At 42.7% G+C, this 23044-nt stretch overlaps 1 protein-coding gene across 10 annotated transcripts in view; it reads left to right on the top strand.

Moving 5' to 3' along the window:
• The window catches only part of LTBP1 (latent transforming growth factor beta binding protein 1), a 416097-nt gene that overhangs the window by 376238 nt on the left and 16815 nt on the right, over positions 1–23044 (top strand). For all 10 annotated transcript variants that reach the window (XM_054976893.1, XM_054976903.1, XM_054976911.1 and 7 more), the window contains one exon: positions 14836–14961. In XM_054976893.1, coding sequence (XP_054832868.1) covers positions 14836–14961 — 126 coding nt within the window. The remainder of the gene's footprint in view (positions 1–14835; positions 14962–23044) is intronic.

A 23044-nucleotide genomic window follows, 5' to 3' on the forward strand; every position in this document is an offset into this window, starting at 1 on the left:
CTTGGATACAATTCATCTGGCCCTGTGGACTTAGTTTCGTTTTTTAAAAAACTAGGTTCTACCCCTATGCCAATCCTAGGCTGCAACTCCCTTCTCTCATCATGTGTTCTATTTTGCCATGCTGAGCACCATATTTCCCTCGTAGGAGAAGAGTGAGGAAAAGTAGGAATTGAGCAGCTCTGCCTTCTCTTCATCACTTGTTGCAATTTCACTTTCCTGTCCTTGCAATGGGCCTAACATGTCCTTGCTTTTTTTCTTACTTTGAATATAAGCAACAAACACTTTTGTTGTTGTTTTTATCATATTTTGCTAGCCTAGGCTTATACTGAGTTTTCACTTTTCTAACACTCCCCCTCCAAGCACTGGTTATTTGTTTATATTCATACTTGGTTATAAGGCCCTCCTTCCATTCCCTAAATGAGTCTTTTTTATTTCTCAGTTCTTTAAAAAGCTGTTCATGGAGCCAACTTGGCTTCTTTAGGCTCCTCCCATTTTACCTTCTCATAGGAATCATTTGTTATTGTTCCTTCAATATTTCACTTTTAAGGAACTACCGTCCCTCTTGAACACTCTTCTCCTTAAGTATTTCTGAACATGGGGTTCTACCATGGGATTATTAAAATTGGCTTTCCTGAAGTCCAATCTATATGTTTGACAGCATACCGCTCTTCCCTTCCCCAAGACTTTATATTCCAAAATTACATGGTCACTACTACCCAGGGTGCCCACTACTTTCCCTCGTCAACCAGTTCTTCCCTGTTGGTGAGAATCAAGTCCAAGATAGCAGATCCCCTTGTTCCCCTCTTCATTCTCTGAAAAATGAAGTTGTCAGCAAGACAAGTCAGAAATTTATTTGACCTTTCATTTTTATCAGAGTTAGACTTCCAACAGATATCTCGGTAATTGAAATCTCCCATGACCACAGTGTTCTGTCTCTTTAAGAACTTTGTAATGTGTTCAAGGAGTGTCTCATCCAAGTCCTCTGCCTGGCTTGGTAGTCTATAGCATACCCCCACTATAATATTACTATTATTTCTTACTCCTTTTACCCAAAGACTTCCACTGAACTTCCATGCTCAGATACACGTGTTTTCTCACAAGTCTATACCTCATTTACATCTAATGCTACTCCTCCCCCCTTCCTTATTTGTCTATCTCTTTTAAACAAGTTGTATCCCTCAGTCCTAGATTCCAGTTGTGAGTGTCATCCCACCAAGTTTCAGTAATGCCTATTATGTTACAGTTTATGCAGGGAGAGTCAGCTTTTACTCCCCCCTCCCCTAGAAAACAGTAGAGTGGCTAGGGACACCTTCTTTGGAGGTCAATAGAATTGGGTCTAGTATTCTTCAAGGTTGGGGGAGTCTTTAGAGGAATGTCAAATTTGGTGAAGTTTGCTTGGAAAATGCCACCCCCAGCCCCCTGGACAGCCCACAGATAGCTTTCCTCAGAGGGAATAATGGAGAGTGGCTGGGGGCACCTTCTTGGGGGGGGGGTCCATAGAATTGCCTTCTGGTGTTCAATCTTCATGAAACATGGGGGGTCAGGAGTAGGTTTCCTGCACATTTGGTGGCATTTGATTGAAAAATGAACACACACACTTCCTCTCTGTAAAAAAGCAGGAACTGTTGTTTCTTTACTGTTCCTTTGCAGGGAACAGCAAAGAAACAGCCTGGCCTCTGTATTACCGAATTTTTCCAATGAGTTTGGTTTTCCAAGCCGGATTTGGTATTCATTGTTTTGATCCAGAATACCCAGATTTTACCAAATCCGCTAAAATGCAGCTTTCAATTCTGAGTACTGAACCGAGCTGCACACCACTAGCAGCCACAATCTCAGAGATGTCTCTGGTGGCACTTCCTGTAGTTGTATTCTCAACAAACATCCTAATTGGGACCCAGCTTGCTGCCCCTTTTTCCTGCCTTAGGGGGATCAGTTTTCTCCTTGATATTGGGACTTCCCAACAGCAGCCAGTGTTTGCGATTGATCAGGTCCCACCTGGCCTTCGTGCTGTAAGAAGCACATTTATGAAAGGCCTCATCATAATTGATGGCTACGTTGTCACCTGCAGGGCCTGTGCCTGTAATACATTCCCAAGATTGTTGAACAAGTGCTAGCTCGTCTTGGGATAGCCAGATTGCACCATCCCCATAAACACTGTATAACTGTTCTACAAATTATTAAAGGTGCACTCCTCTTCCTTCTTTTTGGACCCTTTTTTTTACCCTTATTGATGGAGGGAGCACTTCTCTCATCCTCAGCCTCCAGCTTGAAAAGTGAAAAAACATTAACATAGTATCTGTCCAGGATCCATTTCCCCACCTTGTTGTATGCCTGGGCGATCCTCATTATTACTAAAGATGGAGAGGGAGGCAGAAGCACTCCCTAACTGATCAGCCCCCCAAACTGTCCCAAGGCCCAACCCGTCCCTAGCCATCCCTTCTCCTCAGAGCCCAGGCCAGAAGGCCACATACATGGGCTGCTGCACCCCAGTAATCCTCAGTGGAACCCCTGCCTCCCCCTGCAAAGAAGACTCACCAGAGGCTCCTATGCTGTCTTATTCTCTCCCATATGATGCTCTTCGTGTCCTCCTGTGGGTCTCCCAGCCCTTCTTCTTGGGGGTCTTTTCCTACTGTCAGAGCTCTTGTTGCTGGAGTTGCTGGAGCAGCTAGAGCTGCTGGAGGGCAACTGGACTCTGCGCCACCCTCTAGCGGAGTTTCTGCACCTGGCAGTCTTGATACTCACTGGGTGGGGGCCATCGACAGACACTGAGATAGCCACTTCTGCAATTGGACCAGGCCTAGAGGTCCTAAAGTGCTCCACTCTCTTAGAAAGAAGCTTCAGAGCCCAAGAAAGACCCTGGAGACTCTTGGCCCCACTCTTGTGCCCCTGTGCACCCCTAGCTGTCTGCAAGGACACTCCCCATTTACTCTGAGCCAGAACCACTGGATTTGATTTGACAGGGCTGCCCTGGCTCCTAGTTCTCAGAGGAAGGGCTGCCATCAGCCAAGCCCATGCAGGTGCCTTCCCAGTGAAGGCCTCTTGCTAGCCTTCTTGGCTAGCCTTCTTGGGAGTCACCCTTCTTGGGAGGCATTGCCTTCACTAAATGAAGAAGGCTCCTGAGCAAGTGGTACTATGTTACCATACAAAGCACTTCCCCAACACCTCCCCCATGTGCTGCCTCCCCAAGAAGTCTGGTTATCTAAGTGATTCAGCTTGGTGAGGGGAGCTCTTTTAAAAAAAAATATGCTACAGTCAATGGCTGAGTTGCTCCAAAACGGCTGTTGCCACTGCTGCTCACAAGATGGCCATTGAGCTGCTCTCCAAGGCAGCCAGCTGCTGAGTGCCTCACCGCTGCATTCTCACCAGCTCTGCTAGGCAGCCTTCGCTCTGGCCTTCTAGGTTTGCCAGCCAAGACCTGCCTGCACAAACTCAGCCAGCTCAATGCTGATTGGCTGACCAGGCAATTTTACATTTAGCTGCTCACATAGCTCTACCACAGCTTCTGGGAGCTGCTGGGCCCCAGGACTCTGGTAGCCACTGTGTGCCACCCTTCACAGATCACATACAGGGCCCCAGGTAAGTCTGGGCCAGGTGCTTATTATGAAGATGTAATTTATTTTGAGGACTGAAAGTTTTACATGCACAAGGTACAAACATTTCAAACCCACATCTACTCCTGCATCACTCTATTAAGAAATAGAGAAAAAAAGTACCATGACTTCATCATTTTTGCATTTTCTTCAAGCACTTTGTTGTGTTTGCTGCTGCTTTCATGGATTGGTGAGGAAATGTGATAACATCATGTCACACATAGTTTTTAATTACACGTGTGAGAGACATTATAAATGCAGGTCAGTGGTATCCAGGCATTTTGGACCTTTGTTTGAAGTGTGAGGAGAAGAAGAGGACTGGTAGTTCATCCTTTTAGAGCGTTCACTCAGAGTTTAGTTTTTAACATGTCATTGTTAAATATTTTAAAATATTTTAATCTTCATTTATACAAGTGCCTGTGATTTTATGTCCATATATTTCTAAATAAATAAGGGGGAAAGCCAACTGTGGTCAAAATATAAATTAATTTAAAAGATGGGGTAATGTAGTGACAAGCCAAAAGTGAATGAGGTATTCACCCTCAATTGAGCACAGACAAACTTCAAAGAAAAAAGAAAATATTTTTTAATTTCCTGCTTTGTTTTTAGACAAAGCATTTTGGAAGAGAACCTTCAAAAGCCAAATGTCCTAAATTTGAAAGCCCAAGAGCAATTGAAAAGAATCAATAAAGTTGTGAAGTATATAAATTTGTTCTGTTATGTAGCTTTAGACATGGGAGAAGGTACTATTTTCAACAGCTGAACAGCCTGATTTACTGAAACATCCTGTACAGATGAAAATGCAATAATTAGGTCAGTACCCCATCTTCCTTCAATTTAAAAAAGGACATTTTTTATTATTCCTAAACATTTGTGTAGTTAGGCCATTCAGAATATCAAAATTCTAATAGGCACGCTGGAGATGTCACTGGCTGTAACTTTAAAACCTAGCTGTGAATCCTACATAAACAGTGACTTGTCAGCATAATTGCTTCTATATGGGGGTAGTTTCCCCTTTTGCTCTCATTGTTGCTGTGATTCCATAGAGATTATCTTCCCTCGTTCTCCCCTTGGGCCTGCCATTTCCTCACTCTGGAAGGCTTGTTGTCTTTTTTAAAAAATTAGATCATTTACCAAAAAATTCCAGAAAATGCAAAAACTATAGAGTTTCTGGTAATCCCTAGAGTGACATGATCACTTCTAGATTTTCCCTGATGTACACATTGTACATGATGCTGGCACCTTTTTTTTCTCCCACTGCACAAAGAAGTGGTGAGAGGAAGAATGGGTGCCCAGTGGGAGGTCTCCTGCCACAAGGGGAGAACTGGCATCCCTGGTGTTCAGTCTTCCCAGAAAGATCGTACCAAGCAAGTTTGAGGAAACTTGCAGCAGAGACTACGGAAACCTGGAAGGTGAGAGAATGCATGTTGATGTTATTGGAAATCTAAATAAAAAATGCTTCTGTTGAGGAGCGGGAGTGTGGAGCAACCATGCAAAATTAACTGTTTAGTCAGGAAGAACAAGCCAGTCTGTACTGCTGTCCTGCCTGTCATTTCAAATGTAGTTACAGAAAATAACTACTTCCTGTCATAGATGCTCCAAGCAAGGAGATCCACTTCTAATCCTTCACCATCATTCTGTAATGCTGTGCATAATGCAACTCTGCCATGTATATATATATGGTAGAGTAGGGCTACCATTCTGTCATAGGCCAGCTGATGATACAGCAAAATGCCTCGAGTCATAACATTGCCTATATAATAGCAAAACTGGGCTACTATTTGGACTTTCCAGTATGCCCACTGTCCTCTGGTTTCTCTCTGCCACTTTTGTGTGTGGGGGGTGGGGGGGGGCGGGAGGTTGTTTCCTTTACATATAGACAAATCAAGAGGTTTTTGTTACTTCAAGAAATCACTGTTTCATTATGACCTTTTGATTGGTCCTAATTCTAATTGCATTGCTTTTGGATTCTTCCTGCTAGCGCTGTAATAGCGTTTGGATGAAGCTAGTGATAATATTGATTGGGTGTAGGTGTGATGGCCCAGGATGTTCAGATGCTGAGGGAGCTAACATTTACAGTCCAGCTTCTGTGAGAGAAGGGCAAGTTGCCAGGTTGACCCTGAATAAAACTTCACACAACGATAGTTTTAAGGATTAGGTAGAAGTCCTGGGACATAGGGAAAGCTAAAGGACAAGAAGCACAGAGGCAAGGAGGCTGGAGAATTTAGCCAATCAATACTTTGTGTGCAGGCTTCTAGTTCTTCTTTGAGTAAGATCATAAACCTTACTGGAGCATCTCAAAAGAATAAAGGATAATACTTTTTAACATGAATATCAGTTTAAATGTCATGGAGGGAGGGAAATTTCAGTTGAGAGATCTTAGCGAGGCTGAAAGTACATCTGCTGGGTATGTTCGGGATTAAATAGGGTGGGGGGAGGAAAGCCCTCAGTATATATCTCAATTATTATAGGAATGTTATCAAAATGAGCACAGAGTCACACTTGTAAATCAAATGGTATGCGTAGTTAACTAAATAAGCCTATTTGATTGTGAGCAAGTCACTTAGAGCCCATTCACACATTGTAAAAGCCACAGGGCCACTACAATCAAACGTGTGCCTGGAGTTCCATGCTCAGAACTGAATTCCCAGCACACACACGGCCAATTTGGATTAGAACTACCAGGAGAGGATGTGATGGGCATGGTGTTGTATCATCCCCTCCACCCCTCAATGGATAGCTAGCAGAGGGTAACATACAATAAATGTATATTGGTGAGTGATTAATAAAGCTAAATGTAGATCTTAAGATATTAATGTGCTGAAGTAACCGTGTGGGCCTCTGGATGGCAGCCCAGGTTTCAGGACTCCCTTTTCCTTTTGACTCTCCTTTTCTTTTTGAGCCTTACTTTAACAATGCAATAATGAGTTTATTGTCTCTTCTGTAGAAGGGTTAAGTAGCTTATTTTTGTTGACTTGTAAAATGTAAAATTGCAAAGGTTTTCATAGTTCAGCTGGGTTGCAATTCTCTTAAGAGTTGTTACAATGTCACACCCACACCCAGTGTTACAGAACTGACAGGCTGTTTCTCCTGATGAAAGAAATAGAGTGATTTTATCTGGGAAAGACTTGCTGAACTCTGGAATCTCTATCTTTTCACTACAGCCTTCATGGATGATAGAGATACTGGAAGTGTGGGCTTTATCTATTCAATCCTGTCACTGAGGAATCTTGAGACTTCCCTTTCCATGCTGTTTTTCTGGCCAGAATTTGTCCCTTGAAACTGCCATTTTACCTGTTGGAGAAGCTTACATGTAACAATCTGTACATGTAAATTTCCCCAGCAGGCAAACAGTGGCTCTCCAAGACTATTTCTGTTCAGGAAAATGGTAAGGGGAAGAGTTAAGATCCCTCTCCCTCTTCCCTGTAGCCTGATCCGAACTGGGCCCATACGTGCCTGGGAATTAAGGTCTGAGCACCAAACTCCAGGCACATATCTGATTGACAGGACCCATTACCACCATCTGGGGGACAGGTAGATTTCATAATATGTGCACTGGTTGTCTCTGTGAATTGGACAGAATTAGATGGAAACATGAGATACTTCTGTGGTCTGACAAATAGCAGGGTCAGGAGCATGCCCCCAATGTGCATGAGTAGTTCCCTGCTTATTTAAATTAATAACAGAAACCTTGTCAGTCTTTGGTTCCCAGAAGATGCCGTTCCTGAGAGAACATCATTGAAGCATTACATACTTAATAGTCAGAATCTTTGGTTGGGAAGATGCATGGGATAATAGATATTTTATTGGCATTCTTCTAGTCTATTTTATTGGCATTCTTCTAGTCTCCAGTGGTTCCTTCTAGGATTAAACTATTGTGTGTTGAAACACTGTTGGGGATCTGTTAGGATTTTGACAGATTTGGCCCTTTCCTGGCAGTGACACTTAGAAAGCTATAGCTAAGAAGTAAAGTGTTCATTAAGCCTTTGAGAATAGGAGGGAAACCTTGGCTGTTGTGCAGTTGTAGCATGGCCACACTGAGAAATGTTCTTTAGAATGTTATATGTAAAATATCAGCTGTGGAATAAATTGTCCCACCAGCTGATCATTTTCTTCCTTACTTTTGGATCTTTAAATGTAAATGTGAGCCATCTCACCTGCAAATAAAACTATATTAAGTGTATCTAATAATAAAATGGCTAGCCAACATACCTCTCACAAAACAATAAAACGAAGCCACCTGAAAACAAGGTAGGGGTCTCTTTATACTCTGGGGGACTTAACAGCAATGCATAAAAATATGATTTGGTAAATTTATCTATTATTTACTTCATTTATACCCCACCTTTCTCCCCAGTGGAGACACACAGTGGTTTTACATGGTTCTCATCTCCTCCGTTTTATCCTCTCAATAGCCCTGTGAGGTGCGTTATGCTGAGAATATGTGATGGGAATTCAAATCTGAGTCTCCCAGATCCTAGTCTTACACCCTAACCACTAAATTTACCAAGGGGGTTGGGTTTTTAAGAGCCTGGCCTTAGGGGGCTTAATATCCTTCAGGAGTGCAGAATATTGAGAGGAGCTGAGACTCAGTTGAAGGACAAAGGGAAGGAGGGGAAATATATCACTATTGGGACATGGGTAGTACAATACTAAGGTTTCTCTTGCCACTCTTGGGCGCCTGCCTATGTAACTTCTGTGCTACTCCTCCACCTCCTAAGGACTTTTGCAAGCAAGCTTTGCTGGCAGGCAAGGCAAAGCATGGCCAGGCCCAGCCAGGAGAGCATGCTCCCTAGTTCCCCTGGCTACCCCAGCAGTGGCCAAAAAATTGCTGGGCAGCTGCTGTTGACAGCCCCATGAGTGGCAGGCAAAGGCACAGTCAATCTTCTGGTGGCAGTCAGCCCCTCAGCCGCCTGTCAGTGCCACTCCCCTCCCCTCCAGAGAGCAGGCACTCAGGACACAAAGACCCCTTGATCACAGCACCCCAACAGAGGCATCAGGCTGGAGATGAGCCCTGTACTGCTAAGGTGGGATGTACTCTCCAGAGACAGTCACGGCACCCACCTGCCCCCCATTTCTTGCAAGGGCCAGGTTGGCAGCTGAAAGGGCAAACATCCCCTCCTGCTGCCGCCACCCTGAGACGCACGCACCCCTCCTCCAGGAAAGTAGATTCAAAAAGGCAGCAGTACTGAGAAGAAGTTGGCCAGGGTCAGACCTTCAGCTCTTTGGGCCCCTAAGCCTCAGAGCCTGGCAAGGCAGCTCTTGAGAGACAAGCCAGGAAGAAATTGAGAACTCTCCATGGCTCTGACATCACCAATAGCAACTCCAGCCAGAGATCATCTTGCTGATCAGCATGGCCCCGCAGGAAGGTACCAGGATGGCATGCCCAGTGCTTGTGGTGCAAACCTCAATAAGGTGGGGGTTGGGCCAGGGGAGGACATGGAGCCACTGCCAGCCACAGGCAAGCAAACAGAGAGAGAGAGAGAGAGAGTTGGTTCACAGCACAGACTTTATTGAGCTGCCGAATGTGAGGAGGTTGGTTGGACACTGGTTGCCAGCTCCCCTCATCAAGGACAGCGCCTGGTCAAGCTGCTCTCAGTGGCAGGAGAGCCATTCCTTGTGCAGCTTTCTCAAGAGCATCGTTGAGTCACAGGCTGCTTGGGGACCACTCCCTGAGCTGGGCTTGGAAGGTAGTTGTGGAGGATTACTGGGAGCAGAAATAGCCATGCTGCCTTGGCTCCCTGATGGATTGCAACCTGACTGTAAGGGAAACAGAAATGTGTGGTGAGGGCAAGGAGCTCTGTCTTGCACAAGCCAGAGCCAGGTCTTGGTGATTGTCTATGGCCCTGGGGGCGGGGGGGTGCCCCTCCATCACAGGTGCTGCTGGCAAGCAGATGACAAATGCCCCCCCCCCAGTGGAAGAGTGCTCTTCGAATGCACCAGACTGTTTGGCTGCTGCTGCTGTGGCTGCATGGAGCTCTGATCCTGTGAGGGAAACAGCCTGTATGATGCATGGCCGTAAACACTGGGGAGTTTCAATTGCCAGCATATGTCCACCCTGACCCATGACCATGCTCTCTCCTCTTCCCATGTGGGAAAGCACAAACAAGGAAGTCTGCAGGTAATGGGTGCCCCGGCCGGAGGTGATGTAGGGGTTGTGATTGGGTGCCAGCAAGGGGGCTCAACTGCCATAGGGGCCTGAGCGGATTGGTTGTGGCAAAAGTCAGCAACCTATGCTCCTCCGGGCTGTTTGGGTGGGGCTGAGCATGGGGGATAAGCGTCTTTTCCTCTACAATGGGCGCCTATGCGCTATGCCCACAGTTTTTGTGGCATAACTTTCCACCACTGCAGGGGGTGTTCCCAAGACTGAAAGGGCTTAGAGAGCTGATTAACTCACCATACCCTCCAGCCTGCCGATTCAAGGATTTGTGCTGCAGATCTGCCTGTGCCTGACTGTGGCGGCCATGTGCTGGTGGGGAACTTGGGGTTTACAATGGCATAAGCCAAAGATACACCATCATAACTCCTAGTTGGCTTCCTAAGCACTTTCAGCATCCCCTCATAGGATTTGTGCGTGTCAGCTATATTTTTAAATTGCATTTCTGTTCTTCTAGCTTTCCCTTCAAAATAGAAACAGTTTCTAGGTTCAGATACCGCAAAATTCTCCAGTTGGAGCCGGTGGAGGAAGGAATGCTATAGTATAGTTATGAGGTGACAAACGCATATATGATAGTTACACATTTTGTACAACCACAGGCTGTAGGAAAAGGCATTTTTCTAGAAAGCATTCCGAGCTACAATTACGGCATTTCCATGTAGGTTATTTGCTTCAGATTTTTAAAATGTATATATATATTATTTTCTAAACAATAAAAGGGATACAAAACAAAAATGGAACAGAAATACAAATTATATTAAAGGAAGATTAAGGTACGCATTACAAATCTGCTTTGGTGCATAGAGCCAAGCTACAAGTAACACCTGACACAGGTTGGACACTTGTCAGCTTCCCTCAAGTTTTGATGGGAAATGTAGGCATCCTGGTCTTGCAGCTGTAATGGAGAGCCAAGCTGTAAAACCAGGACGCCTACATTTCCCATCAAAACTTGAGGGAAGCTGACAAGTGTCCAACCTGTGTAAGGCGTCACTTGTAGCTTGGCTCATAGTTTCGGGAAAGATTGAAAGAAAGCCTGAATGGCTGCTGTTTGAATAGGAAAGTTTAGATTTTCCTGGTCCTGCCCCCACAGCAGCCATTTTCCCTGCCCCTCTCTGTATGGTGATGACCATTCCCCCTTCCATCACCAGGGGGTTAGAGACCTGTTTTAAAAAAGGAAAAAGCCTTGGTCGCTTAGTAGCAGATGGCTGTTTCAGGGGATTTGGGGCAACAACAAAACCTGCTTTAGAAGTCCTGTTGCTGTTGTGCTGTATCTGCACCTGCAGCAGGAAACTGCTGCACAGTACAGGTTAATGCAGATTACATTTTATAACAACCACGTTTTGCTACAGATGCACAAATACCTGCGGGTTCAGCTTGCGCTCTGTTCACTAGTTGCAGAAACCTGATATTTCAATGATCAGTCTGATAGTTCGTCAATCAGTTCGTGGATGTTTGGCAGGTTGTTTCACTGTATTCCTTACTAACCATGCAGTACAATGCAACAGGCTTTTCTTGCATGCACATTCTCTCATGGCCTGATTGAGTTCTACAGTCCTACATCTTTGCTGCATACCTGCTGCACTCAGATATACAGCAATTAGATCTCTAATCATATAATCATAGTCATATAAATCAGTCATCAATAAATGCTGTGTTTCAATAAAATCCTACCCTTCAGAGTTCATCTAAGCAGTTCTTAGTGGTGCTAATGGCCACTGATTGGTTTGCATCAGCAGCATCTTTGCACATACATGGCTTTGTGAAAACCTAATGCAAACCAGTTCAGCAGGCATTTGTGGATGCTCGGCACAAACCAAACAGACTGAGTAATTGGCCCACATCTGATCACCGCCTTTGAACATGTTACGTTCAAACATTGATCATGTTCACACCAAAATTTACATCATCCCTGGTTTTTGCTAGAATGTATTTGAGGGCTGGGGTAGTGTAGTGGTTAAAGTGTCAGACTAGGACATGGTACATCTGGGTTCAAATCCACTCTCCACCATGGAAGCCTGCCAGGTGGCCTTGGACTTGCCACAGTCTGAGGATTAAGTGGAAGGGGGGAACAATGTGAAAAACCACTTTGGGTCCCCAGTCAGGGACAAAAGTGGTATATATTTTTTAAAAAAAAAAGATGAAGGAAATAAAGTTTTAGCCCTAGCTATGATGATTAGAAAAGAGCTACATCTCACAGCAAATTTTAAAGTAGAAATGCTAAAGAAATTGTGTTGTCAAAGTGCAAGTGGATATAAGAAGATACCAATGCTAACCATCAAATTCCATCTCTCCTAGATTTAAGAGTGAAATGAAAACAGGTGATGTTGGGGAAAGGGAGTCATAGATGCTTGAAGTTCTTTGTCACTCTGAGGTGACTGAAGCTCTTTGATGCCCGAAGCTCTTTGTCACATTTATATGGTTATTTGGTATCTGAAGAAGTGAGCTGTGACTCACTAAAGCTCATACCCTACCACAAATTATAGGTGCTAATGGACTCTTGCTGTTTTTTACTGCTACAGACAAACACGGCCACCCATCTTGATCTGTCACTCTGATGGTTAACCTGCATTGTCCACAAGATGGCACTAAACCTAATGTGTAATAAACAAGTTTGTTGTTAAAATGCTTTAAAATTGGCACAGCAGAATGAAAAGTATGCTGCCCATGCAAAATGTAATTACCCTGATCCTGACACATGTGCTTGGCAATAAGTTCATGTAAACAAGCTTGGGATTATGGACTTGTCACATTTCACTTTGTGTGACAGCTTCTATTATTAATGGTATAGGGATGTGCAGGCTTTGACTCTAAGCCCCATTTCTGTCCGTTCTGTTCATCCATATGGTGGAGGCAGGTCCTCTCTATTATGCAGTGCTTTCCTCTGGCACAAGGATGCTTTTTAGCTTGTTGAATTTTGCTGGTCTTGCATGAGCAGAAGCTCCTGCTGCAGACACAGCCACCTCCATCAGGGGAAAGGCTCTGCGATACAAGTGGAAGCTGGGCTTAGGGTCTCTCTCTCCTTATACGCCCAAGTAATGCACATTAAGGACCAAACAGGATGCCAGCAAGGCAAATCCTCTCCAACCACTGAGCCAGGTAGCTGTTCCATCTGAGATTTCACATGGCTCCTTTTGGGGTCCTGTCACCTTCCAGAGAAGTCAGGGTGGCTTGCCCTCTTTGATTGTGGAACAGCCAGCCACTTCACCAGAGGCTAGGAAGAAAAGAATTGTTACTGATAATATTTTATTTTGTAAATTATTTTGGAAACTTTTAAAATTAAAACACAACTTATAAATATAGTAAATAAATATTAAACAGCAAGAGCTAAGATTCCCTAGTAGCCTGTACTAATTAATTTTTCACAGGCGTTGCCAGCAAGAACCATGAGCCTCCTTGCTCCATGTCTGCACTCACAATTCTCGTGTTTCTAGTTGCTCTGTTTTATAATAAATAATGCAACCTAACATCCACTAGCTATGTCACAGTTCTATGTATGTGATATGCATTGCAATTCTGCAGTGTCCATGCTCTTAACCTTTGAAATCAATAGGCTAGTAGTAGTCCTAAAGACCTGTCGAGGCATTTGAAAGAAATAGGGAACTTTTTAGAAAATCCCCAAATACTTGTCAATTGATTTTATTGGCAGAAGACCATTTCTCCTGCCTTCCTTTTCCATGAGCAATCTGACCTGCACTGGAAATGTATTGTTAAAATATCTGAGTGTTCAATTAAGGCATTGTCTGTGACATTTTACCATTTGCGGAATTCCCATTTTTTTCAGCTGCATGTCCTAGCCAATATAGGCTTGTATTCAAATTTCAAGTGCATAAATAACAGACATATACTTACATACACCTTGTGATATGGCCAAAGATAAGCAAGATGCTCTAGGTCACTGCATGGAAGAGGGAAAGTGGCAGAGAGAAGGAATTGTTATTCTCGCTTCAGTTAGTGTTGAAATGTTTATGCTCCATTAATTTTATTGGATTTGATCATTGCTTACATCATTGGAGATCATGTTCTTTCAGGCAGTAAGAAAATAGCAACAACAACAAAATCAGTCATTATGATTGTCCAACCCTGAGAGACATGCAGACCAGTTGTTCAAACAGAAAATTCTGTGGGAGAAAAACTGTTTTGCTGAAAAATCATGCACATTTCAAGGAACATCTATTAATCATAGGAAAGTACCAATATACTTGTCTCCTTTTGAACCAAAAATTACGAAATACATTTGTACTGGGCATTCATTTAGACATTTTGTTCCAGCTTTCCTTCTGCATTGGCTGTTCTTAGGTTTTAAGTCAATTCTTTATATGTGTAATTATTTTGGTAAAAGTATTCCATTTGTTGATCTAACATTAAATTGTATAATCATATACAGAAATTTTAAAATGGTGTAAAAGAATCCTTCAAGGTCTTTTTCTGCTGACGTCATAGTCCATGTATCTACCACAAGGGTTGTATACAATGACTCCCACTAAATTCACTCCAATTTTTCTCTTCTCCATCTTCTTCAGTGGAGAAAGACTTTCTCTAACAAAGGAAGACATCAGAAGGGAGTCATTGGTTCCAACTAAGTGAAGGGCATCACTGGAGAATGTAATGGACTGCCAAATGCCACAGAACATAATAGGCTGTAGTGAGGAGGGGGAACTGGGAGAAATTGCCCCATATCCAGCATGGGCAAAAGAAGGAGCTGGAGGTGACTTCACCCAATTGTCCCTCTTCATTTTGGTACCTTGAATATCGTATATCTTCAAGAAAAGAAGGTAGTTGGAAATGTAGATAGATTTTTCCAACTATTAAGTGCTACAAACTAGTGAGAAAAAGCATGGAATAACCTTTCATTCATTCATTCATTCATGGTATACCTTTCTCACTGAGACTCAAGGTAGATTACACAGTGTTAGTACAGTCAATTTCAAGGGCATTGCAATAAATAATGTAATAGAGTCTATAAATGCGAATATGCAAATATTTTAAACCAGTAGAAATCCAATAAAAAGTTGAAGACATGCCAAAACAGAGCATAAGCAATTCTGATGTGTTCCATTATGAATCCTGTTTTGCATTATTCTCTTCCAGAGGATTATGCCCATTTGTGCAACATTCAGGTTCCTGGATCACGAAGGCCATATGGGCAGGATGCATTGGTTGACTTTGAAGAAGAACATTATACTCCAGAAACTGATCCATACTTTGTGGAAGACCGTAAGCAGCTTTTATGTCTTGTAACTGAGAACTGTAACTTAAATTCACCCCCAGACCTCATTTTTAAAATATATTTTATGCATGCGCTGCTTATTTTTATTGACATTTTTTTCCTAGCAGATGTTCTCATATTTGGGTCCAGGAGTTGTATGTGGGTTCAGTTGGACTCAAAGTAAAATATTAATTTTTAATGTAATGTAGTATATTGATATTTAATGTTTACCAGTGGAAGTGAAAAGAATAACTCATTTTCTTAGAAGCAAGTAGATGTCTCTTTGGAGACGAGATACTCTGAAGGAGCATAAAATTTAACAGAAAAAAAATCACCACAGAATCCATTTAGGGTCATTATTTCAGTTTTATCAGAAAAGGGTTATAAGATTTAGTCCAGTGTGCCAACATAAGGTCCAAGAGCCTTTTTACTCCTCCTGTGGGGTGAAAAGTGTGTCTATGCTACTTCTACCATACTTTCTGAAACACCTGATGCCCTGAGGAGTGATTAGTACAATGGGCCTCAGCGTCCGCCTTTCTCAATGTCCCCTGTAAATTCACAGTGTAGATGTCAAGGGTGGAGTGGAGTGTGGTACAGAGAAACAGAGCAGAGAGTTTACCATATGTGCAGTCAAGGATCTGTGGTGTAGAATGGGTGGTTGTCTATTACCAATAGAGGAGGTGATTTGGATGACAGGATCCTAGGGCAAGCGAATGGCATGTGGGAAGAATACTTAGATATTATTGCACTCGGGAGCTTCAGGGTGTATTCAAACGGGAGGGACAAGATTTGGGTTTCAGCAGAATTCAGATTCTGGGAGAAGAGGTAAGACAGTCCAGGAGATAGATAATGAAACGAGCAGGATACTTTTCCAATCATTATATCCAATCTTGCAACAAAAATAATACCCTTTCTTTCCAAAACGTTTCACCAATTATTGGCAGTTTAGGGAGGACTATAAAACAAACAAAAGGAAATGTACTTTTTTACATAGAGTACAATTATCCTGTAGAATTCATTACCACAGAATGTAATTATAAAAATCAGCATGCATGGTCTAGCAAGCTATAGGGGCCAGAAATGAACATCTTTGTTCAAAGACAGGAAACCCTTGACTTTCTAAACCCTGAAACAAAAAAGTGCAGAGATATCATCACTTGCCCTGCTTCTGAATTTACATAAGCCATTGTTTAAGAAAGAGTGATAAGCCGAGCGTACCATTGGTCTGCTTATTCTTAGAATTGTATGCAACTATTTATGGGGGAACTCATAGGACTACATTTATGGCATTTTAAATCTGCCTTTCAGGTAATAAAATTTGTAGCAGCCTACAGTTCAGCCGGATAGAAAATAAGCCAAACTGAAGAGAGGAAAGCTAGGAATGAGCCTGCCTTTAATGGTTCCACTCAGGGAGGAAGAAAATCCCCACTCCTGGCCAGAGTTACTTAGGCCCCCTTTCCTTCGATTTAGAACATCAGTCCTGACAATCAAAGGAACTGCAATGATCAGGCAGAAGAACGCTGCATCTTTTCTTCCAGAAGGCACTCAGCCAGAAGTAGACCCGTGGCATACACCCCACTGGTTGGAAAGCAATATATCTGAACCCCTGTTGTTTATCCACCCTCCTTGCAGATACACTCTGCTTGATACTCAGGGGTATACCAATATAATGTTGCTGTGCCTGCACATGCATGGTGCAGGAGGAAGTGAGAAATAGCCAGGTGGTAAAACTAGATGCAGAACTTCATCATTGTTGTTACAAGAGACAGCAGGAGGTAACTGGCATCGTTCTAACTTCCTCTCATTATGGTTACCTCTGTGACATTAATTAATAGGGAAAATATCACTGTCTGTTTTATCCAGGAAATATTTTCTGGTTGAAAAAGTGATATGTGTACGCTGCACTTCATTTCAGGTCCCCCATGTTATTCAGCCTCTATGTAAAGCCTTTGGGAGAAATCACTTGTAACTGGCACTGTATGTCATCAATATGCAGAAGGCACTCAGCTTTGTATCTCTCTGTCCACATCTCCTGCTGATGCAGTAGAGGTCTTGAGTCATTGCATGGCTGCTGTGGTCAAATGACTGAAAGCAATCAAATTGAAACAAAACCCAGAAAGATGGAAGTGTTGCTGGTTGGGAAGGCAGAGATATTGAAGGACGTTGTGCTCTCCACCATCACTGCAGTTCAGTTGACCTTTGCAGATCTAGTTGAGAGCCCAGGGATTATACTGAAACCAGCACTGCTACTAGAGAAGCAAATAAATGCAGCTGCAAAAAAAGCTTTCTCACAACTCAGACTAGCTTGGAAGATGGCCCCCTATCTTGAGATGGCTGATTTGGCCACTTGGATTCCTGTCACAGTAACATCAGACTAGTCACATAATGCACTGTACATCGGTCTCTCCTCAAAGTTAACTTGAACTCCAGGTAATATAAAATACTGCAGCTCATTTATTATCTGGAGCTAGGCAGAGCATGCATTTTATTATTCCCCTTCTGCAGTTTTTCCACTGGATACCCATCAGTTACTAGGCTCAATTCAGTGTTTTGATTATCACATACAAAGCCCTTCAGGCCCTTGGCCCCTCATATCTGCAAGACACCTTTCCCCCATGCTCCACCATGGCAGCCTTGTTCATCTGAACAAGGCCTTCTGCAGATACAACCCTGCAGATGGGCAAAATCAATAGCTGTCCACACATAAGGGAAAACTGGCCATTCCTGCTGCCTTTTGCTTATCACTTCCTTGTTTCTTTGGATCTCTTTCTTCTTGTATTTGGTTAAAATGTCGCATCACGTGAAGGAAAACAAAAGAAAAATAAGTGCAAGCGGGACAAGAGAGCTGTAAATGCTTTTGTAAATTTCATTCTTTACTGGCTGTTATACAAAAACATTCAGCAGAAGCCAACCTAATGATTTCATCTCTTCTGAATGCTGAACAAACTCAGTTGTTTTACAGTAAGTTGTATAAGCCATTTCAATGTCATATGATTTTAATTAAAACAGTGCTTTGAGCTGAGCTATAGCTAAATAGTAGTTTTGTTGAAAATTTGCAAAATACTATATAGGAAGTAATAGTGTATAGTCATGGAGACAAAAGAGAAAGTGTTGTAAAAATAAGCTAGTTACCTACTGCTGTTGAACAGCAACTAAATTACAAAGTTTTTCTTTCAAGTTGCTTGTTTGGGGTACAGATTAAAGCCTCTACTGGGAGGGTAGAGCTATTGACATGCCTTACATGTGCAAGAGCCTAGTTTCAATTTCTGTCATGTCTAGCGAACGGAATTTCAGGCAGCAGAGCTGCAGAAGATCCTTGCTTGAGTTCTTGAAAATCCATTGCTAGTTGCAATGGATCATACTCTGCCAGACTTGGTATAAGGCAGTTCCATACATCCAAGTAGGGATGTGCACCCCCCAAAATTTGGTAAATCCAATTTTTTTTACCAAATCTGAGAAAAAAATTGGAATTCCCCAGATTCCAAATTGATTCTCCAATTTGGTTCATATATTTCTGAAAAATTCAGTCATTACTCTGGGGGCTATCCAGTGGGCTGAAGGGGTCATTTTTTAACCAAACTTCATCAAATGTGGAAAGAACCTACTTCTGACTGAATCAGTATCATTCAGAACAGCCAGGCACTGGGTTCAGTCTGTGGAGAAACAACACAGAACAGAACCAAGCAGTACCCAACCAAAGGCACAAGGCATTCCCTTGCTTCAGTTTGCTTATGTTGTGCTAAGTTGCAACAGTGTCCCTTGCTTCAGTTTTGTTTGGGTAGAATGGATGTGATTCTCTGATGTGATGTTGCTCTCCTTCCTTCACTTTAGTTCTGGGGGGATTCATTCCTGTGCTTCAGTTTGCTTCTGTTGAACTATCTCTGGGATGAGCTCAGCTTGCATTTAGGAATGTGCCTTAGCTATTGCAGCATTGTCCCAGTGTGTTTCTACAATAGGAGTCAGCTTTGACTTTTTTCCTATAGGAAACAATGGAGTGGTCAGGGACACCTTGTTCAGGGATTCATAGAATTGGCCCCCAGAACCCAATCTTCATGAAACTTGGTGGCTCTTTAGAAGACAGTCAGGAGTAGGTTCTCTCCTAATTCGGTGAAGTTTGGTGGACAAATGACCCCTCCAGCCCACCAGATAGTTCCCAAAATGATTTTCCCATAGAAAACAATGGCTGGATTTTTCTGAAAATTCATTAAAAATTCAGAGGACACCTGTTTTTTTATTCAGAATACCTGGATTTTATTGAATCAGCTAAAATTTGGTATTTTAATCTGAATTCCAAACTGAACTCAGTGAGGATGGGAGCTCACTGATTGTAACCCATAGATATCATGTGATAGATTCTTGCTTGCTTTTAGTGAACTAGTCTCAGCTTAGAGATGGCTTGCAGCTGCTTAGAGAGAGAACACCACAGTCACCTCACAAGGTGGTTCCACACCTATTATTTCCACTGAGTTTGGTACTGTTGGGCAGTGGGTTTTTCCCTATTTCCCCACAGCATCATGATACAATCCTGGTGTTCCCCCAGCTTTTCTCCAATCTTTCCCAAGCCTGCTTTGCTCTGAATTTTTGGGAAGGATCACAGCAAAAGTCTGGACGACTGGCATGTGTGGGGAAAAGTTCAGATTTTCCAGGTCTCACCCGCACAGCAGCCATTTTCCCTGCAATAGCCATTTTGTCTCCGTGTCACCAGGGCTTTTTTTCTTTTTTAATCAGCAATTTAATCCAATTTTTTTAAAAAAACTACCAGGGAAACCTGCTTTGTGGAAGCCCTATTACAAGTGCACAATATTAGCAGTGACAGCAGGAAAATTATGGAAGCCTGTCCCCATGTAGAAAACACCTTAATTCCCAGGCATGTGGGGCCTTATTCAGTTCAAAACTGCAATGCAGAGGGAGTGGGCCTTCCTCCCCTCGGTGCTCTTTTTCTGACCTGAAATGGCCCTGGGGAGCTGCTGCACTGGGTGAGCTATACATGTACTGAAAGTTTCTCTAACGGCAAATTTTGGCTCCAGTGTTCTGTGCCCTGTTTTTCCAAGGGCCTCTTCCTGTGCTACTTTTTGAGTGTTGAAATCAAACATAATAAGTGATTCTGACAGACCTGAGTGCTGTTGAATTTAGGGCAGGGCACAAGCAAGGGGAGGAATGAAAATAATCTAGATCCAACAAGCAGTCAGAAGAGCAGAGTCTCACAGAGGGCAGAATCAAGTCCAATTTTATCATGTGCTATATGAAGCTTAGTAAAGAACAAGAGCAGCCTTGCTTTTCTGCTTAGCAGGGGGTTTTGTTGTTGTTAAATCACAAGCTGTGTTTTATAACAGCACCTCCAGCAACACTTAAAATCTAAATGAGCTGTCATACTCTTTTGAAGTAAGCTGTATTTATTGTAGCAGTTAACAGTGGCCTTGTTATCTTGCATTTAATCTACAGTTTACTAAAATACATTTTTCTCTATGTGTTACTTACTGCATTATTATTACACTAAAAAGAAATTTGGTGATATTTGTGTGCTCTTAGAAGATGAAGAAAGCTCTTAGGTTCATGATTATGGCATTCAGCACTGTGGAAACATCCAATTATTTCCCCCATTTTTGGAAGCCAGAGAAATATTTTAATAAGGTGTTTGTATCTCTCTTCATGCCCTGACCTGGATAGCCTAGGTGAGCCTGATCTCATCAGATCTCAGCATTTAAGCAGGGTCGTCCTTGGTTAGTAATTGGATAGGAGACCTCCAAGGAAGACCTGGGCTACAGAGGCAGGCAATGGCAAACCACCTCTGTTAGTCTCTTGCCATGAAAACCCTGCCAGGGGTCTCTATATGACTTGAGGGGACTCTCCATTATCATCATCATCATCATCTCTCTTCGTAGAGAAAGCTTCCAAAAGCATCATGTGTTGTTTCCCTCTAAGAAATTAGTAAGATAGTATACACAGAGCCTAACATCGCTGGGCTTGTGTGTGTGTGTGTGTGTAGAATATAGTTCATTTAAAAAAAAACACTTTGTGGACACCATAATAGAAGTAATGCGATTGAAATAAGTTCTTTTTTATTAATGATTGAAATTACCCATTGTTATTTTATACTGAGATTATCTTCTATGGTATTTGACTGCCATCTTCAGTTGTATTCAGTTATTGCTTCTCCAAAAAGTCTAGTATTTTAGAAATTATATTTTGAGTGGAACCTAATCCTCCTTCCAGCACACATCATACATCAGGGTGATCAGAGGCGTTTCAGTACCAGATCTATGCTAAAAGCCATGTTGACCGGGGTCCATATAATCAGTTTCATCCAAAAGTGAAATCATCACCTGCTCAGGCATTTCACCCTGAAAGGGAACAATTGAGGACAGCTAAAAGCTGGAACAATGTTTAGGATCCAAAGAGGGCTTCTTGTTAAAGGTAGTTCTGCCTTCTGATGTGGGAATGCAATATATTGTCAATATAATATATAGTTGTTATGCCTTTAGATACGTTCATAAGAAAAAGCCATACTCAGAACCATACTTTTGGATGTGAGTTGCCTTTCTGATTTATCACAAAAGGCTGTTTGTTGCAAGGGAACAAGAGAAACACTGCTTCTAGCACCTAGAACTGCACACAGGATGGTCCTTGAAGCTTAATAGATGGTCAGTGTAAATAACAGTGACTGTGAGGGGGGCTCACTTCTCCCCCCCACTCCAGTGGATGTTGGGAAGATCCAATAATTAAAGATACAAATACTTGGTTGGATCTAGCACAGAATTTCCATTTGCACTAGAGCTCTTGCACAAACAGAAACACAAGAAAAAGACTGCAGTAGCCACTTGCACTAAATTACTGTTTCCCCACTTGCATTTCTACTTGGGCAAGATCTTGTGCAGTCAAGTTCTGGGTTCTATAATGAATTGGGAGGAGAGCACTAGGTGTTGCATAAGTTCTTGCACAAGCAGAACGGTGCCAAATCTTTTTATGTTTCCACTTGTGTATTGCTGGGGTTAAGCTAATATATCCAAATAATGAGATTCCACTTTTAGCTGTCATAGCTTAAATGTATGTATTTGTCATGAATATATAATATAGCAGCTATTGCAGCATCTTGTGACAATTATGCATGATATGAAGAAATGCAACTAATTTTGACTTCCAGTTCGGGATCCATGAAGGTCTAAAGCAGCTCAAAGAGCTGAGCTGTCCATGCCGCTGTTTGTGGAGGCTGGAGGGGCACAGATTGCCCATGGCCCCCTGTTCTCAGGTGGAGAACAGGCAAGTACGCACTGCATCTGAGGGCGCGTCGATCTCGGGTGGTGGGGGGCTTTAAGCAACAAGCTCCCTCCCGCCCTGGAGGTCCCACCCGAAGACAGATTTGCTAAGATCTCTGCAGCGGCTCAGGAGTCAATTGTATTGGCATAAGACCTGCATGCCCGAGCTTCGTTAAGCAGCAAGGGAAACGGATTCGTTTGATTAAAAGAAGCAGCGATTACAACCCAAGAAAAGACGTTTAAGAAGGTAAAGATTGCTATCTCTCAAACTGGGACAGATTTAAGCAAGTAATAAAGTTTAAAACTGAACTTAAAAACTGCAACAGACTGATTAAGTGAAGGGGAAGATTCCGGCAAGGGAAAATCTAAAAAGTGACATTTTAAACAGTAGTTAAGGCAGAAAATTGGATATTGTTTACATACCTGAGGTGGGAAGAGATACTGGACTGTGGGAAAGCTTAAGTATCGCGAGAACTGCTGCAAACATTAAAGAAACAGGAAGTACGCCAGGACCATAAAGAGACTGGCAAGAGGCGCTCTGTGTTAATACAGGAAGTGGAAGTTCGCCATTTCGGAGAAGGGCAAAGTTTTGGCTTCAAGGAAACAGGAAGTAGGACATCTTGGAAGAAGGTAAGGGCGTTTGCTTCAAGGTAAAATCATAGAGAAAAAACGCCCGACATTTTGGACTGAGCAAAACAACTTTTAACAAAAACAGTAAACTGGGACTTTTTAAAGCAATTGGAAGTAATAAATCAGCGCCACGGATTTAAGGAAAAGGGCAGACTCGTGGGAGCGTGGTAAATCTAGCCCCACGATGTCGAAGAAGGAGTGGCAAGCT

Source organism: Eublepharis macularius, chromosome 1 (genome assembly GCF_028583425.1).
Source record: "Eublepharis macularius isolate TG4126 chromosome 1, MPM_Emac_v1.0, whole genome shotgun sequence".
Taxonomy (NCBI): Eukaryota; Metazoa; Chordata; class Lepidosauria; order Squamata; family Eublepharidae; genus Eublepharis; species Eublepharis macularius.